The sequence below is a fragment of the Pimephales promelas genome, chromosome 12, assembly GCF_988280905.1.
Source record: "Pimephales promelas chromosome 12, fPimPro1.hap1.1, whole genome shotgun sequence".
Classification (NCBI taxonomy): Eukaryota; Metazoa; Chordata; class Actinopteri; order Cypriniformes; family Leuciscidae; genus Pimephales; species Pimephales promelas.
In genome coordinates, this window is record NC_142780.1 from 34720494 (window position 1) to 34740275 (window position 19782).

A 19782-nucleotide genomic window follows, 5' to 3' on the forward strand; every position below is an offset into this window, starting at 1 on the left:
GGAAATGATTTGAAAACACACAGAGGTTTACTGGTAAACAAAGGGAGAGCTGCGACGCATGCGGGTTCTACTGAATGAAGACATCAGGGAGTGTACGATTACTTGTCAAAGACATTCTGCGTGCTATTTTAATCCATATGCTGTATGGAGAGAACTTGGCATCTTAACAGTAGTGTTTGCTCTTCAAAAATTGAACAAATAAAAAATACATTAAAAAGAAGGACGGTCGGTCATATTCTAGGAGTTGCTTGGCCCTTAACAAATCCAAAACCTCCATTGGATCCCAATGGGCGCATAAGTTCCGCATTTGACGCAAGGATGCTCGTCCATTTCCGGTTGTGGAGATTTAAGCGGAGGAAAACGGGATTATGTCAGAGTCTTCAAAATTTACTGTCCTCCCGTCTTTGAAACGAAACGTAGGCCTACATAGCCTACGTTTAGATGTAATTTTATATATAGTTATGTTTATTTAATATAATTTTAAAAAGAAGCAAACACAACGAGGGTTGTCTGTTTTATCTGTTTTTGTGACTAACGTTTCTTTAGTATAACCATGGAGTACAAAATTCAATATAAATTCTCGGTATTGCATTGGACTCTACGATCGGCGGAAGTTATCGAGCATTACACCTTCACCGGAAATACCGCCGTGCATAGAGCCCATTAATTTTCTCGACCTTATGTTGTTCTTTTAAACCTGTATGTTTCTTTCTTCTGCGGAACACATAATGTTTTGTTATTATTATTTTTAGGCAGAATAAGCCATTTTTGTGATTTTTTTTTTTTTTTTGTATTGGCGGGAGAATTATGCAATGAACGTGTGTGGAGGCTGTCAGTCACTAACAATCTGCTGTTCGTCTCTTTTGTTTTCCACAAAAGAAAGAACATCGTACATGTTTGAAATGACCATTTGACTACTAAAACCAAAGACTGTTAAAAAAATAGTTTGAACTATCGCTTTAAACCTGTGATAAAGACACAGGACGCTAAGCCCCGCCCACTCATACACTTCGTGTGTGACTGATGGAATAACTTGTCCAGGTAAATAAATCTCTCCTGGACGGAGGAGTTGGGAATTTCTCAGGGATGTGAAGTGACTTCACAACTATTCATCAGTTTTCTAAGGAATATGACTTTATCATCAAAATTAAAACTCTGACCTACAGCTTTTGTTTGAGTTTGTCGACATGCAGACGCTGTTTAGTTTGATTTATGCTCTTTTGTTCTTCATTGCAGGTAAGTCAAAATCTCATCATTTATACACCTATAAATGAATATATTATTATTAATTTTATTGTAAATGGCAGTCTTTAATATAACTCAGACTGAGCAAAAAGCTTAATTTGTCTATTATTATAATCATGATATCAAAACATATACTGTCTTGGGTAAGTTGTGCCAACGTGTGTTTGCTGGGATAATCTCGCCTCAGTGATTGCAACACAAAAACTGTTATGTCGATTTTCATGTACAATAATAACATGCCTTATGAAATCCTTGCGGTGTGTGGTATTATAATTGTCGAGGTTTTTAATCGTTTATGTCCTAAAAACACGGTTGTCAATCACTAACTTAGTGAACATGTTAGTGACTAGTATTGTTACTAGACATGTAACAGTACTAGACATGTTAGTCAGTATTACTATTAGGCTAGCAGCTACCTTCCATGTAATAGCTAACGTTAGCTCAGCCAATGATCAATTAAATGTTATTTTATATTTTTGTTTAATTCATGTTTCAATTTACATCCATTTTTAACAAAGTTCATGAATGCTACTCTTATATCTTTCTCTGAGTATCTAATCAACTCTAAATATAGTCGTTTACTAATATCTAACATCTGGGTTTTGTTTAAAAGTAAGTTACCAATTTAACATTTTTGACAAATTTTCCCACTTTTTTGAATAACATAAATAATCACATTGGGATGTAATGGTTAAGGTATTTTAACGTTGTAGATTTCAGGGTTAATCTGTACATTGAATAAGCAAAATCTTAGATGTTTTACACTTGCAAACACCCACACACTAACATCATGGCAGAGTTTTGCAAGAAAAATGATTGCTCTTTTTTTGTCCCCTGATAATATAGGTAACCTATGTTATCTGACCATCACACCCACGGGACCCGTATCGGTTGAAGCTCTTGTGGGCACCAATGTGACGCTCAGTGTGTCCCACGCTGGTGTCTCTCGGCCCGAGGTCATGTGGTTTATGGGAGACCGGCTGATCGCCAGATGGACCGTTGGTGACGGCTCACTTTCAGGTGTTGCTTTAGACATTTTAAAGCCAGAACCGGACGGATCCCTCACCTTCAGAAATATGTCCCTTAGTTATAACGGGCGATACACTGTGGAAATGACTAAAATCGGGGAGGCAAAGGTCAGCGCTACATTTGACCTCGTTGTTTACGGTGAGTATGGAGAATATGGCTGAGAATTCAGTATATGTGTGGGGTAACATATTATAATTACTGATAGACAGTTAATCAATAACTGATTAATAGAGCACAACCGATAAAGGATTTTGAAGGCAGATAGCGATACAGATATTTTTGGGTTTTAAAATCCGATATATCGGCCGATATTTTATTTATTTATTTTTTTAAACTGGCCATTATAGTCACAAATTTTGTCATGCTTATTTGAGTTTAGAGAACTGATGGGGATGATCTTTTAATTGTTATTCAAGCAATGTATGTATCGCGAACAACTCAACTAGTGTTGCCAACAGGGACGTGTAGAGTGCCCTCTGGTGGACAAACTATACAACTCCAACACTCATGACATGGTTCAAGCGTGTTTCATCTGTTTTTATGTTATTTTTGAAATATTAATTTATCGGCCATTATAACTGCCGATACCGATGGTTTGGAAAATGCCTAATATCGGCCGATAATATCGGTCTGCCGATATATCGGTCTGGCTCTACTAATTAACAAAACCTAATGGTTTAAACGTGTAGCTACTATACTAGCAGCCTTGTCAAATAGATTTAGCTTTTTATTTATTTGGATAAGTATTTTGTAAAGTGAGTGTTCAAATTTTGAATTTCGACCATTAAATTGTATTTTTTTTTCCTTTTTTTATTTATCAGGGACAATGCACAAAATACATTAGTCTTGCGAAGAGATGCTTTGTCCCAGAGTTAGCCGAAGCTAATTTTCATCCGGGCAGGTGCACACAATTTAAGACATTAAAACATTGCAAAACAACTATCAATAGTAATATCAGCTACACATATTAGTCTATGAAAATCATATAAAAACAATCAGATACAAAAACAGAGAACATATTCAAAAGACCATCTCTACTCATATTATATACATTAAATGCACTGATGCTGACACAGCTGGTTCTCAAGAATGTATTTCTTTAAGTTTTAGAAAATTTCATATACACCTTGTTTTTAGATGCCATTTAAAATAATGTACGTTGTAATGCATTATATATTTTTTCATAAATAATTGTAACCAAAGTTAAAATGCATTGTTACATCTAAAATGTAACATTGGCCGATAAATCTAAAACCAAATTATCTATTGCTCCTCGTCTAATGAGACATGCATATAAGAGTATTTAAAAGTATCTTTGCACCTTCAGCAGCAAAAACAGTGTTGATAAGTGTGATCTGTCTCTTTCTCCACAGATATCATCATGAATGCATCCCTGCACACTGATTCAGACGACTGCGTTGAGGGGGAAGCCAAGTTCTCCTTGTATTACAGCACAATGCGAGGGGAGGCCAAAGAGGTGCGCTGGTTTTTTAATGGGCTCCAGGTAATAAATGCATCTCATTATTCCATCGCTGGACAGAAACTCACAATAAACCAGCCCAGGAGGAGTGACGCGGGTCGCTATACTGTATCACTAACCAACCCGTTCAGCAACGAGACGCTTCACAGGAACATCACAGTGCTGTGTGAGTATATATGGGAATGTTTCTTGTTACCTTACGCAGAATGTCATTAAGATGCTTCTACTTCCCCAACCCCAACAGTGGCCCGTTTCATTTCCTACATCTTATTCTCCCTCTTTTTCTGGCCTTAGATGGACCTGATAGGCCGGTTCTCAAGGTCAGTCCCACAAAAGCAGTCTTTGTTTCGGGAGAGTCTCTGTTCCTCTCCTGTCAGGCCGAGGGTGAACCGGCCCCCTCCACATCGTGGTTTCTCAATGGAGAGTCTATTGCAACGTCTGGAACTGGAACAGTCCATCTCGGCAATATTAAGACGAGTCAAAGTGGCGTTTACACATGCGTGATGGTCAACGCCAGAACTAAGGCCACTCTTCAGAGAAACCTCACTGTAATTATCTATGGTATGAGTTTGCAGTTCACATTTAATATGGGAATACTAGCATGTTATGATGTTGTGCATGTAAAAGTACTCTCGTTGGATGGCTTGATATTTTTTCAGGCAAGAAAACACACAAAATACACACTGTAAAAAAAAATATTGTTGGTTTAACTTAAAAAAGTAAGTAATCTGGTTGCCTTAAAATTTAAAGTTCACTGAAATGGAAAAATTGAGTTAATACAATGAAGGAGATTGATTTAATCATCAGAAACTCAAAATATTATGTTATCTGAACTAGATAAGTTATTTAAGTTGATTTGACGAAAGAAAAAATGTTGTGATTACACATTTTTTTTACAGTGCACATTTAAGTGTTTATTTTATTACATTTTACAGCTTTATCTTTTTTCATCTCAACATCAGCTGCACTTACATACACCTTATTCATATAAATATTTGTTTATATATCATTCGTCTGATTTATATGCAATTTTAATCCTAAAAAATATTGTGAAAGTGTATTTATTTTAGGCTGTTTATTGGATGATGAAAAGAGATCCAAAATCCTCTCTGTAAAAACCTTTTAATCAACAAAATGGCGGTAAAAATCAGACTTGGCGAGTATATAAAACGGTGTCAATCACACAAGTACATGGACGTGGTTATAACAGGTTATAAGTGGTGTATTTTATGTCATCGATCAAAACATGAAAATATTTATAGGCTTTGTTAACCAAAAACCCATTCAAAAATCCCATAGACTTCAGGGTGAGGGAACCGGAAATGCTAAAATGCTAACTCACTTCTGCATTTGGCCTACAAAGTGATGTCATAACTTCGGCACTCTATTAGGCAAGTCATTTAAAGTTAAACCGGTCTGTTCAAATGTTAGTCAATGCTCTCATCAACTCTGCTTTTCATCCCGGCAGAGGCTCCCAGCGGCGGGCCGGCGTGTTCAGTCCAGGCCGTGAGTGGAGCATCGCTGCAGTTCCTCTGTCTGTGGCCAGGAGGCGCTCCAGAAGCACAGCTGTCTTTCCCCGGCCTGAGCCCGAATGCCAGTGGATACGGCAATTACAGCATCACTATCAATGACACTCAGAGATTACATGGACAAGAAATCATCTGTAAAGCTGACCATCCTCTGAATCAGACGCACTGCCGTGTCATTCCCCGTAAGTCATGCTCTGTTTCTCACTTAATCTAGTTGCAAATCAACTCTACTGGGAATTTTCTTGTATTTTTAAAAGTTATTTTATGGTGAATATTATTTATAAATAAAAAACTAATAGTCATCATAACTTCTAATATTATTAAGGATATTCTAGAGAATTAATTTGTAACAAATTAATGAATATTGCAAATTTAGTTAAGATGAAGTTGTAGAATCACTCTTTACTCTTGTTATTTAACTTTGTGTTTTGCCTACATTGGCAGTATCTGAACTGAAATGTAACCTAATAAGTGATTGATTTTCCATATGTCATTAAAATAGTGCACAGAAAAATCGATTCAGTTTTAATAATGGCAAACAAGTGTGTTACTAAGCTACACAATACTCTAATAAGAATAAAAATACATTGCACACACTTATTGGGTTACAATTGTCCAAATTTAACCAAAAATTGTTCAATACATTTTTATTTTGAATGAATGAAATGTATAATTAATATTTATCTTGCTTCATCCACTTTGGAGGCCCAAACCTGCAGAAATTATAAATAAATAAATATTATATATATATATATATATATATATATATATATATATATATATATATATTTATACTGTATATATATATATATATATATATATATATATATTACTGTTTTTAACTGTTTGTATTGTTATTTATTTATTTAAATATCTGTACTGTGTTGTCTCTATGGATCTTTGTGTCTGGAATAAATTTGATTGATTGATTGATATATATATATTACATACATACAGTGTATATACTGTATATATAAATATATATATATACAGTATATATATATATACACACACACATTCGTTTATTAATCCACCATCTATACAGAGTGCTCAAATTTTTTTCTTTGAGGTTTCATTTCGATTAGGAAGTCAGTAAGTCATTAAAGGATGTTGCAGGGGCTCCTGTGGATTTTCTGCCTGTAATCTTAACCAGCATGAGTGAAGATGAACGGACGACGGTTGTGATCCGCTGCTCTGCTGATGCCACACCTCAAGCCCTTGTGCGCTGGCTCAAGAATGGAGACCGCTTGCAAACTGGGTCCAAATACCAGATCAGTACAGACACAACTCAGCTGTTTATTCACGATTTTAATGCCACTTCTTCAGACCTGGACACCTACACCTGCGCTGCCATCAACCCTCTCGGAAACACAACCATGGACACGACGCTGCTCGGTATGGATTGTTGAGTTTCCAAATGTATTGTAAACTTTTCACAATTGCGAGATATGAAGTCGCAATTTCAAGATATAAAGTCACAATTCTGAGAAATAAAGTAGCAATTGTGAGAAAAAAAGAGAATTGAGACTTTTCACAATTCTGACATCTTTTCTCACAATTTCGAGTTATCAGGCCAATTCTAAGGAAAAAAAGACTGACTTTTTTCCCCTCAGAAAAGTTTATATCTCACAATTCTGACTTTATATCTCACAATTCTGACTTTATATCTCGCAATTCTGACTTTATATCTCGCAATTCTGACTTTATATCTCGCAATTCTGACTTTATATCATGCAATTCTGATTTTATAACCTGCAATTGCGACTTAATATCATGCAATTCTGACTTTATATCTCGCAATTCTGACTTTATATCTCACAATTCTGACTTTATATCTCGCAATTCTGACTTTATATCTCGCAATTCTGACTTTATATCTCGCAATTCTGACTTTATATCTCGCAATTCTGACTTTATATCTCGCAATTCTGACTTTATATCTCACAATTCGGACTTTATATCTCGCAATTCTGACTTTATATCCTGCAATTCTGACTTTATATCTCACAATTGTGACTTTATATCTCACAATTCTGACTTTATATCCTGCAATTCTGACTTTATATCTCGCAATTCTGACTTTATATCTCGCAATTCTGACTTTATATCTCACAATTCGGACTTTATATCTCGCAATTCTGACTTTATATCCTGCAATTCTGACTTTATATCTCACAATTGTGACTTTATATCTCACAATTCTGACTTTATATCCTGCAATTCTGACTTTATATCTCGCAATTCTGACTTTTTATCTCGCAATTCTGACTTTTTATCTCGCAATTCTGACTTTATATCTCGCAATTCTGATTTTACATCACGCAATTCTGACTTTATATCTTGCAATTGTGACTTTATATCTCACAATTCTGATTGTATCCACAGTAAATATTAAAAGATTTGATTCTTCTCAAAACCAGCAATTTCAATCTTTTTTTAAGGCCCTCAAATCTCAAATTCAAGTGTTTTCCTGAGTGACGATCAAACAGAAGTAACTCTAATGTGGCATGTTCCTCTCACCTCTGTGATTACAGGTACGTGCATTTATTCACAGGCTGCATCCATTCTAGTTTGCATTTCATTGCGTACTAAAAGTGTCATTTTACTTTTAAAGGTTTTGTTCTCCAGATGAAGGGCCCAGAGCTCTCAAGCCCGTCTCAACCCAAACGCAACATCATGACAGACTTCCACACCGTCCGACTGATGCCGGCCTCAACCAAAAACACAACCGTCTCAGGAATCGACCCAAAATCCACTTACTACTTCAGGATGATCCCTAAAGCCGGCAGAAGCGCAGGAGAACCGTCAGAGCAGCTTCGGATTGGACCAGGTGACATGATTCGCACACTGAATACACTGCTCACCTAATCAGGAATCCACTTTTCATTGAGATTTAGAGATAAAAGAGCTTTATATACTATGAAAAAGGCATATTTTGGCACCGGTTGTTTTTAAAAAGGCTGTTATTGAAAAATAGAGCCGGTAAAAATATACATCAGTCCAAAAGCAAACTTGTGTGTTTGCAATGAGGCCATTTTCATTAGTCTTCATAGTCTTAGAGGTGATCAGAGAGAGTTGTTGATGATGTTGTGTTGTCAGCCGCTGGTCTCAGTGGAGCGTCCATCGCTGGTTTCGCTGCTGGGATCCCCTGTGCTGTTCTCCTCCTCCTCATCCTGCTGGGCTTCCTCTACTGCGGGACACGTGGTGAGCGATCCTCAACTCTCTGTTGCTCAACTGTAGAACATGGCGCCTGCAACATCAAGGCCATGGGTTTAATTCCCAGGAAACACATACTGGCAAAATGCATGCCTTGAATGCACTGTACTTTTATACTTTGGATAAAAGCGACTCCCAAATCCATAAATATAACAAATCAGCCAATACTAATAATGATAATGAAACATTTATGTTTACATTTTTATTTATTTTTGGTAAATACCCAGTAAATTAAACATTCAATTCTAGAATTATTTTTTAATGGCAAAATAAACCCCAACATGGTGTTTAGGATGTTGGTGGAGATCTTATATCACTCTAAGAAGGTTTACAAGTCAAAATATTATTGGTTTTATAAAACAGTGGCACTGCAATATATATATATATATATATGAAGAGTTCAGATGCAAAAGCCTCTAAATGCCATTTAAAATTTTCTTCTTTAATGATGATTTTTATCAAACTTGTATATTTAAGTTCAATAATTTCACTTAAATGGCAATGATAATTACCTATTAATTGTTATTTAAGTGAAATTACTGAACTTAAATATACAAGTTTGATAAAAATCATCATTAAAGAAGAAAATTTCAAATGGCATTTAGAGGCTTTTGCATCTGAACTCTTCATATATATATATTATATATAAAAGACTCCAATGTGCAATAAATAGGTTAATTTATTAAATTGAATAATCAGAAAATTTAAATAATATAGTTAATTATCATAATTGTTTCTGGATTTTAAATGATATAGCAATTTGGCGTCTTAATAAAATTATAAATGAAATAAATGTGCGATCACTGGTGTAATTTTTTTAACTAGATTTTATATTTATATTTTATGCTTTAATTTTAGTTTTAGTTAAAGTTTTAGTCATTTGTTGTGCTTTTGTCATTTTAATTTGTTTAATATGTCTATATAATGTAATACGTTTTAATGCTAAAGGAAAGTGAGATGTTGCCTTGACAAATAGCTAAAAAATAAAATAAGTTTTTAATTTTTATTTATTTATTTCAGTGCTTATAATTTACAATACGGTTCCATCTGTAACAAATGTATTGCTCGTTGTTAGTTAATGCATTAATTAACTTTACCTAATGATACCTTACTGTAAAGTGTTACCTTAAGTTAATGTTTGATAAGTGTGTTGCATTTTTACAGTGGCTTCAAATGCATCTCATAGGATCTGAACTAATACATAAATCTGTTCTCTGACTCTTTCCCGGCAGATCGAGGCCCCAGGTATCCTGTGTCTAGAGCCGTAGAGAAGGTGAGAGCCCATATATATATATATATATATATATAATATATTTCCATTGAAAAAATAGACCATAAATATTGCATAAATATTAATAAATGCAATCAAATTGTCTCAAAATACTAAATTATAAAGAATAAATATTATAGAACAAAAATAAATTGCATTGGTTTTACTGGGATGGAAGAAGTTTCATTTTTAGGCCTCTGGTCACTTCTGACGTGACTCATAAAGGAAGACCATCAGAGGGTTAATCTTAAAAGATTGAGCTTGGTCTGTTGACTATCTTTAAGTGTCTCCACTCTTCAGGTCGTGGTCTGTCGATCTACTCTGAAGCCTCAGAATCTGCTGAGAGGACGACTGAAAGCTCCTCCTGAGTACAGACTCCAGCAGGTACAGTACCTGTCCATCGCAAACATTGAATCGGACGGCTCTTTTGTGTTCACTGACTGTTGTTCCTGTGTTTTTTCACATGGCGCAGCCTGAGCGATCGGGTCCTTTGCCCTCGCTGAACCCGTGCGTGAGAATGGCCACCACAGTGTGAATCTGAGTGAGTTCACCCTTAACCTATAGAGAGCCTAAGCCCCTCCCCTTCCGGTCAACCATGGGACCTTATTCTGGAAAAATATAGTCAATGGTGAGAGACAACAAATATTTTGATCTTGTTTGAATTGTGCCCTGAATTACACAAATGGGGCTCTATCTTGCACCCGGCGCAAAACTGACGCACACTGTAAAAAAATATTGTTGGTTTAACTTAAAAAAGTAAGTAACCTGGTTGCCTTAAAATTTTAAGTTCATTGAACTGGAAAATGTGAGTTAATACAATGAAGGAGAATGATTTAATCATCAGAAACTCAAAATATTATATTATCTGAACTAAATAAATTATTTAAGTTGATTTGACAAAAGAAAAAATGTTGTGATAACAAATCTTGAAAAATATTTTTTTTTATAGTGCACTTATTTTCTTCTGAACGATGAGGCAAAAATAAAATGCTGCACTGCAAAAAAAAAAAAAAACTCTTGTTTTCCTGGACAAATATCTGCCAATGGGGTCAAAAATAAACTTAATTTAAAAAAAAATGGCAGATATGTTTTCTTTTAAGCACAAACTCAACGGTTTTCAGAAACCTTTACGGTTCAAAAAGGTTATTGACCTTAGTGTTTTGAATAGGGTGACCACCCGTCCCACTTTGCGTTGTACTGCACAGCATTTGTCCCGCACGTCGCATATTGAGGAAATGTCCTGCATTTTCATCAGTCTATTAGTTTTTAATATCATATTAAGAAAACGTGCATGCGTTCTTTTGCCTTTTTAAGAAAGCATTCTACTTATTACTTTTGCTGCGTAGTTTGCAGCGCTTCGTCATAAGTATAAATACAACAGCTGTGTTTTAGCTATACACTATCCAATGGTTGAAAAGAAAGGAGTAAACACGGTCACTCGTTGGTTGTGACGGCTGTCAATCAAAATGTGGACCGGTGATTCGTTTCATATATGTTCCCTGTCGGAAAACAAATGGATAATTAGAGAAATTAAAATTTTAATTTAACTGAATTTATCTGTTGTTGTTTAACATCCTTTCTAAAAATATGAACGTTTTTGGTTTTTAATATATTCTTAATATCTAAGACTGTCTATATCTAATTTCATGTCGTTTTATATTTTATTTGTTCATTGTTTATTTTGTTGGACTGGAAATATTTATATACATGATTCCTGCTGCCTTTGGGCTCAGTGATGCTGAATTTAAATGACTTTTGTTATTTTGGAAATCATTTTTATCAGCTGAAAGGCGGAATATAAATGTTTTTATGAAGTTAGATAGACATTATATAACAGTTTCAGGGTACGTTTTATTGTTGGTAACATGTCCCACACAAACTTATAATTGTCCCACATTTGGTTTGTTTGATGGTGGTCACCCTAGTTTTGAACAATCTTTATAAGTGCACCAAACTGCGAATGAAAATCCAGTCCACTCATGTGTGTGTGTGTGGAAACCATGTTTTTTTTTTTTTGACAAAATAAAAGCTTGATGCTGTTTCCGTCGAAATAAAAGATCATGTACTTATAGAAATGAGTTTTCAGTGCATTTGTTTTACAACATATCATGGGTTTAATATTATAACTATTATCATGTAGTAGTGTAATGTAGACATCATAACTAAAAGAGTTTAAAGTTTTTCTTTGTTCAATTTGCACACTGAATATGGGTTGAAACTCTTCATTTTGAACTCTCCAATTGCACCATATTGATGAATTTATCATTAAAAAGCACAAAATTTTCATACGGGGAGAATAGCACACTCTTTCCCACTTCGCAAAACCTGTGGGAAAATCCGGTATTGCTATCCCAATGCAGCTGACCTTATTTTTGGGTTCATCACTGTGGAGTATCGTTCAGCTCAGTAGTTGTTTCATCTGTTAAATCTCACTCACTCCTATTCACTTACTACATGGCATTAGTGCTTTTAATAGGAGTTGTATACATTTTCAAGGGCGGGTAAAGTTCGGTTGTGTTTATGATCATATGTAGTGGGCCAGTCTGGTGTGTGTGTGTGTGTGTGTGTGTCACCAGCAGCAGCTCATGGATGCTGAATGAAAGTGTGGGCTTCAGCATGTTGCATTGAGCACCGCAGGACTGCAAGCCTCTGCACATCACAGTTCCAGAACGGCCGATACAACAACACAAAGCCTTCCCGAAACCCAGCGCTCACGTGCCTCGACTCCATCAAGCTCAAGTGCGTTTGTTCTGTGTGGCTCGTTTTAAAGGATTTTGCCGGCATCGACAGAAAAGCAGAGAGGATAACTTTTTGGAGTTTGGTCTAGCGGCTCCTTTTGACGTTTCGCTCGCTGCGGGATCCCACTTTCTCTCTCATTCATTTATCCTGAAGATCTCAGGTAAGAATCCCTCCGACACCTGAGACGAGAATTTGTGGAGTTTGCGATGGTCTTCTGACCATCACATATTTGCACAAATATCAATTTGCAGGCCTTTTGCATTATTTCTTTGTTTCATTATTTATTTATTCATTAATTTTTTTAGCTGTGAAATGTTTTTACCCCTGAAGACTATTAATTTAAATGTCAATGGCAGAGGTTTGCAATGCAATGCATGCAAGTTTCACATTGAAATGCATTTGTGACTTGTTACTGTGAACGCTTTTGCACATTGAGCTTGAGTTTGGATGTTTGCACAGGTTCAGTCTCCAGGTAGTTTATAACCATCAGTCGTTTCACATGCACGTGCAGAACTTGCGTTTTACTGCAAAAGAAAGTGTGTTTTCAGGTGATGTTTCCATTTTGCATCCCAAATTTGTCTAGAGATAAACATTATAACACTTCTAACAAATTGTATATTTAGGTTTTTTATCTTTTACTTCATTAGACTTCATTTGGCAACACACACAATCATGGACATGATTCAGAAAGGTTAAATGGGTGCATTGAAAACTTTTTGTACTGCGTCCAAAATAAAATTTTATTTTTTTCAAATTTTTCATAATAATAAACTTAAACTTCTATTATTAATAATAATAAACTTTAATTTTATAATAATACAATTAAATATAAATATAATAATAAACTAATAATTTTTTTTTTCCACAACAATAATCTGTCACATGTTATGACAAAACTTAATTCTGTTCTCCAAAGCATTCACGATTTATGACAGGATGTTTAATTTTTGGTTTATGCACAAAAAGTGCGGTTAACAGGTTATAAATGGATTATATCTACTGCAGTGTCATAAAATCCCTTAAAAATACAATATATTATATTAAGAACATTATCGAACTAAGATTTAATCAGTAATTCAACTTAAAAGGTGAAACTAATATATTATATAGACTCATTACAGATATTTCAAGCCTTTATTTGTTATAATTTTGATGATTATGGCTTACAGCTTATGAAAACCCCAAATTCAATATTAGAATATTGTGAAAAGGTTTTAATATCTGTAATCATCAACACTACAACAAATAAAGGCTTGAAATATCTCAATGAGTCTATATAATATATTAGTTTCACCTTTTAAGTTAAAATTACTGATATAAATGAACTTTTCCACCATATTTGTCGAGTTTCACGTGTGCTTGAGTAGAGCATGTTTTGGGTCTAACTCTGCCTGATGGTCATAATGATTTAGTTTGACTCATGTTTGTGTTTCTGTGCTGTTTGTGTGTGTGTGTATTGTTTACATGTTGTTTTGTGGCATTGCAGTTTGACACTGTGTGTCCAACTACTTCCTATCATCCGCTGTGACGTATGAATGACCGATGCTGTTTTGCTTGTGCAAACTCTGACGTGGGCTGTGAACACACAGGAAACGCACGTACAGCCTGTGAGATCAATCTGGCGATGTGAGGAGTTGAACGTCTATGATCAATGCATTTGGATTTCATGGAAGATAATATTCGCAAAATGATTTGTTAGGTTTTAAGGCTCTGTGTAAATGAATCAGAGCTGTTGTGTCTCTCGAGAGTCTTGATTTCAGTCAATGTGAACTCACATATTAGACAAGACAGTTCAGTGTTCAAGTAGCGTGATGATGTCAGAACACTGTTACATTTTGAATGCTGAACATTCTATCAATGTTCTAAATTCTATAAATAAAGTCAAAGGGTATTTTTCAAATTTTCGAATGAAAACACGGATCAACATCAGCAGAGCGTTTGAATTATGGAGAGACCTCCGCTAATTTTATTGTCATAAATTACAAGTTTTCATATATGCTGAAATAACGGTAAACTGTAATGAAACGGCAAGGTAAACTACAACATATATGAGACATGAAATGAACACAAAAGACTTTTCCAGGATAACACAAAGTCGGTGCTTTAATATGTAACTTTATTTGATGTACTGTCTAACGCTACTATCGTATTGTGTATAACACACACTTCCAGACACGTTCAGTACAGTAATGTTACTTACTGCTACACTCTTACTGTAACCGTTTTCGTTATCATATTATACACTCACCGATGTTGACATTGCTGATTGTGAAAGATACACCAATAGTTAGTGAAATGCCTTATGCTAGATAACACACACATGTTTGAGCGTGGAGCGTTAGTTCAGTCCAGCTCATAACAGTAGCGTTGCAGTGGGAGTTTACATGAGTTGTGTGACGCTTTCTCCGGTGTGTGTAAAGTCTCAGTGTGTCCGTGTACCGTAAGTGATCGCTCTTGTGTTCGAGCACGAGCGCTCTTGGAAAAATTGGTTGCAATCTGAAACATCACCAATAGAGGCCGCTAAAAAATACATATAGCATCTTTAAGAAAATGCAGCCTATTTGATTAATTATTTGGTTTTGTGACATTATTTTAATGAAAATGAAGCATATTTAAACTCAAAAAATGCTTAATGATAGAAAACATGCCGTTTTTTTCTTTATTAACAGTAGAATTTATTATCCATTTTGGATTTTTGAGTGCAACACTTTATTTCGATGGTCAATTCACTAACTATAAGTGACTCCATGTCAACTATCAGTCATTAGAGTATTATAAAACACTTAATTCTGATGCTCCACAACAGATATTCTACTGACTATCAGTAACTTTACTTTATAACCTATTCTACTAACTTTACACTTTATCTCTCTAAAAATGCTGGGTTGTTTTAACCCAATTTTGGGTCAAAATCAAATATGGAAAAACTTAAACGTGTTTAAAATGGTAATCCAATGGCTGGGTTTGTCCATATTTGACCCAAATTTGGGTTAAAACAACCCAGCATTTTTTAGAGTGTAACCTACAGTCCTATAATGAGGCATGTAATCATGCAAGCAAGTCAAGTCAGTGTATACTGTACACTCTAAAAAATCCTGGGTTGTTTTAACCCAATTTTGGGTCAAATATGGACAAACTCAAACATTGGGTTAAAGATTTTTATTTAAAAATGTAACCCAAACCCAATGTCTGGGTTTGTCCATATTTGACCCAAATTTGGGTTAAAACAACCCAGCATTTTTTAGAGTGTAACCCACAGTCTACTCACACTCTAATGAGTGTTAGTTGGCATGTAGTCATGCAAGCAAGTCAAGTCAGTGTACACTCTAAAAAATCTTGGGTTGTTTTAACCCAATTTTGGGTCAAATATGGATAAACTCAAACATTGGGTTAAAAAATGTTATTTAAAAATGTAACCCAAACCCAATGGCTGGGTTTGTCCATATTTGACCCAAAATTGGGTTAAAACAACCCAGCATTTTTCAGAGTGTAAGCATGAAATATAGCAAGTGTACGTTCTTGATGGTTTTGTAAGTTGCATAATGAGCATGTGTGTGTGTGTGTGTGTGTGTGTGTGTGTGTGTAATTAACTCTCTCAGCGCAGCTCCAGTGTTCCTCGGGATGTACAGCTTCATGGGAGGGGGTTTGTTCTGTGCCGTCATGGGCAACATCTTGCTGGTGGTCTCCACGGCGACGGACTACTGGATGCAGTACAGACTGTCCGGCAGCTTCGCTCACCAGGGCCTGTGGAGATACTGCATGTCTGGCAAATGCTACACACAGACCGACAGTATCGGTGAGTGTGTGACTGTATTTATTCAAGGCATGCATAATAGTGTCACTGACTGTCTTTCCCAAACACACACGACCCCCTCTCTCATACACTCAGGGTCAATATAACCCAACTCAATTTCTAAACCCTTTAAGTTTATGCCTTAAGGTTCTAGACAAGGAGAAATGTCATGAACAGAGCACTTTACACTAAACTTTAAACACTTTAAACTCAGGGTGCATCATATTAGAGTGAATTCTGAAGGATCATGTGACACTGTGACTGGAGTAATGATGCTGTAAATTCAGCTTTGATCACAGGAATAAATTACATTCTAAAGTATATTACAACAGAAATTTGGTTTTTTAAATTGTAAAAATATTATTACTGTATTTTTTAATCAAATAAATGTGTATAGTCATATTTTGCTGAACTTTATTCATGCATTCCCACACCTTTTTGCTGATTCATAACTTATTTTTCAGCAATTTCTGATCACTAGAAAATCATATCGCAGAGATTTCACTGAAAAATATGAGAGTAAAGAGTAACATTATAGAACTTTCCATGACATTTCTATTTTTTAATAATGTTTCCATGCCTGGAAATCCATTTTAAAATTCTCTGATGCATCATTCATATTTTTTTAACATAAACTAGCCTGGAAAAAAAGTTTAATATATAAAAATTTGGGGAGTAAAACTCTCAACATTTTGGCTGTTAGTTTGACATTTCTATTATTTGACATATCCAGGCCTGAAAAATTACTATTTAATTTATAATTTTCTAAAACTTTAAGGTTTTCCATGAAGGTCCATGGGAACTATTATTATTTATTCATTTATTTATTTATTTATTTTTCAAACAGGAAATGCTTGAATATTCAGAACATTTTCATATTTATTTCTTTAGAATAATTAAATGGGGTATGAATCTAAATCTAAGAATGTTCATGTAATAATAGTTTTTTTTTATTACTAATTACGATTGCAAATGAGCCCCGCCTCCACTCACTCACTCACTCAGAGATCCACTGGTTGACGATCATACATTGATCTGATTGGTTACGAGGTCGTTTGTGACGTCAGAAACACCAAACCGTGTTTTTGAGTCCGTCTTTGGTTCACTGCAGTTTTAAGGAGGAAATACTCAGCAATGCTGTCCACTTATGAACTTACACATGGTGTGTCTTAAAGCATATTAAAAACACCACACACATATAAGCATCATTAAAAGCTGGATTTTCACCACAGGGGGACTTTAATAGAAAAATTTAAGTAAGGTGGACTAAACAAACTATTACTAAAACATTATTATTATTATTCCATCTTCCATTTGCAGTTTCCCCAACTTTAGGAAGTTCATTGCAAAACATTGTGGGAAAAGTCCATGTTTCTCCATCAGTCGAAGCTACTGTGTCCATCTCTCTCATTTCAGCTTACTGGAACGCAACCCGGGCCTTCATGATCCTCTCGGCGATCTCGTGTTTCGCGGGAATCATCGCAGGCATCCTCTCCTTCGCTCACTTCTCCGCCTTTGAGCGATTCAACCGTTCCTTTGCTGCAGGGATCATGTTTTTTATTTCCAGTAAGTCTTTCCCTTCTAGTGACACATGGGCCGACTAGTGTGAGCTGACATACAGTCAAGCCAAAATATATTCAGACACCTTCAACATTTCTCACATTATCCCAGTTTATTCTCTATAATGGTAATAAAATATGACAAGAAGTCAGAGTTATCAGATCAGTCGATATTTCACTGGTTCTGTCAAGTCAAGTTTTTCTGAAACAAAAGCAGCTTTACAGAGATAAACATTTAATTTAAAGTAACAGAGATTGGTTTGGTTTTATAGCGGTTCTTGAATAATGTTATTTCCAGCTAAAATTAGTTTTGATTAATTCACTTCCGTCGAAATTATCATTTGTTATTAAATTAGGGGCCGCTAATACGACACTGTTCTCTCTAAACAAACTTTAAATGTGAACCTGTGATGATAAACGCTGATGGTGTTCACATGCACATTAAGAATTTCTATAGTTATGTGTTTGAATATACAGTATGTGTGCAGGTTTGTAATTCCCTTCAAACCATACCTAAACAAAATACTTGTCTTGACTTTTGCCTAAATTTTGATACAGAATTTAATTTATTTTAATTTAATCTAGGGCTGTGCAAAAATTAATTGCAATTAATCGCATCCAAAATAAAAGTCTGTATTTACATAATATATTTGTGTGTGCTGTATATAATTATTTTGTATATATAAATACACACACATACATGTATATATTTAAGAAAATGTGTTATTCATATATAAGATTTTTTTTTATATAATATAGATTATGCATTTATATATATATACAGAATTTAAGCGCAAATAATTCTTAAATATATACATGCATGCATAGGTATTTATATATACAAAATAATTATATACAGCCCACACAAATATATTATGTAAACACAGACTTTTATTTTGGATGCGATTAATCGCAATTAATTTTTGCACAGCCCTAATTTAATCACTTCGGGTAGTAAAGAAAAAAACACTGAAGCAAAACATGTTCAGGTCAAAGAGTCTGAATAATTTTTGGTCCCAAATTTTACTGGTAGTTACTGTATGAAGAATTTTGGGGTATAATATGTCACAGTTTACTTTATTTTGCGCTCCTCACTTACAAAAATGAATTATAGTGTCCTGCATCCACTAGTAAAACTAATTTTTTAAAAACAAAAAATAATTTTTGATTTGCCTTGTAAGTCATCTAAACCGCTCTGTCTCATTCATTTCTCCTCCAGCACTTTTTGTTCTGCTCGCGATGGCAATCTACACCGGCGTGACGGTGAACTTCCTCGGGAAGCGCTTTGGTGATTGGCGTTTCTCATGGTCCTACATTCTGGGCTGGGTCGCTCTGCTAATGACCTTTTTTGCAGGTCAGTAATGATTTTTTTAGTCTGATATCCAACATGTGCTGTTGGTCTCATGGAACGTGTGTGTTTTGTTTTGCAGGTATATTTTACATGTGTGCCTACAAGATGCACGAATGCCGAAGAGTGGCTGGAACTCGCTAAAACAAAACAGAAGCAAACACTGTCTAAACATGAATATATACAGGCGTTTGGTTATCTGATCCCAGTTAAAAACCCAACAAAAGTTGCCTGAAAGATCCTTCTGGTTGTCCCGCAGGATTTCTTTAGTCTCAATCCCAGTTATGCACATTTGAGCTTAAAAATAGTTCATGCAACCCAGAACAAATCCGAATCATTGTTCATGCAGAGACAAAATTTCCAATAAAATCTCAGACTATTCTCATCATTTGAACTCATTCTGTTTATTCACTGACAAATTAAACTAGAAAAGGAGCGTTCACCAAGACAGACTTTGGATGTTTAAATAAAGGTTATACAGCCCAACATAGCAAATGTTAGATCAGTTTGTGAAACTTTTCTGAAATAGAGGAGACGCATATCATTGTGCTCTTTTATTAAGAAGAAACTATTT

General features: G+C 35.1%; 2 protein-coding genes across 3 annotated transcripts; both read left to right on the plus strand.

Moving 5' to 3' along the window:
- The first annotated feature begins 1032 nt into the window (after positions 1 to 1032).
- On the plus strand, positions 1033 to 11775 carry vsig10l (V-set and immunoglobulin domain containing 10 like). Its single transcript, XM_089118185.1, has 12 exons — positions 1033 to 1236; positions 2092 to 2412; positions 3648 to 3920; positions 4049 to 4315; positions 5223 to 5465; positions 6400 to 6678; positions 7725 to 7817; positions 7898 to 8113; positions 8383 to 8487; positions 9732 to 9772; positions 10070 to 10153; positions 10242 to 11775. Exons 1-12 carry the CDS (start codon positions 1188 to 1190, stop codon positions 10302 to 10304), a joined length of 2034 nt encoding a protein of 677 aa, XP_088974311.1. The 5' UTR covers positions 1033 to 1187; the 3' UTR covers positions 10305 to 11775.
- A 239-nt stretch (positions 11776 to 12014) lies between these two features.
- lim2.5 (lens intrinsic membrane protein 2.5) lies at positions 12015 to 19595 on the plus strand. 2 transcript variants are annotated; one of them, XM_089118186.1, is made up of 6 exons: positions 12015 to 12668; positions 13995 to 14134; positions 16108 to 16304; positions 17718 to 17867; positions 19080 to 19214; positions 19291 to 19579. In XM_089118186.1, the coding sequence occupies exons 2-6, from the start codon at positions 14040 to 14042 to the stop codon at positions 19350 to 19352; spliced, it is 639 nt and encodes a 212-aa protein (XP_088974312.1). In that variant the 5' UTR covers positions 12015 to 12668; positions 13995 to 14039; the 3' UTR covers positions 19353 to 19579. The 2 variants fall into 2 exon arrangements, with proteins under 2 accessions (XP_088974312.1, XP_039544661.1); XM_039688727.2 differs by lacking the exon at positions 13995 to 14134 and having other exon boundaries at positions 19291 to 19595.
- The last annotated feature ends 187 nt before the right edge of the window (positions 19596 to 19782 follow it).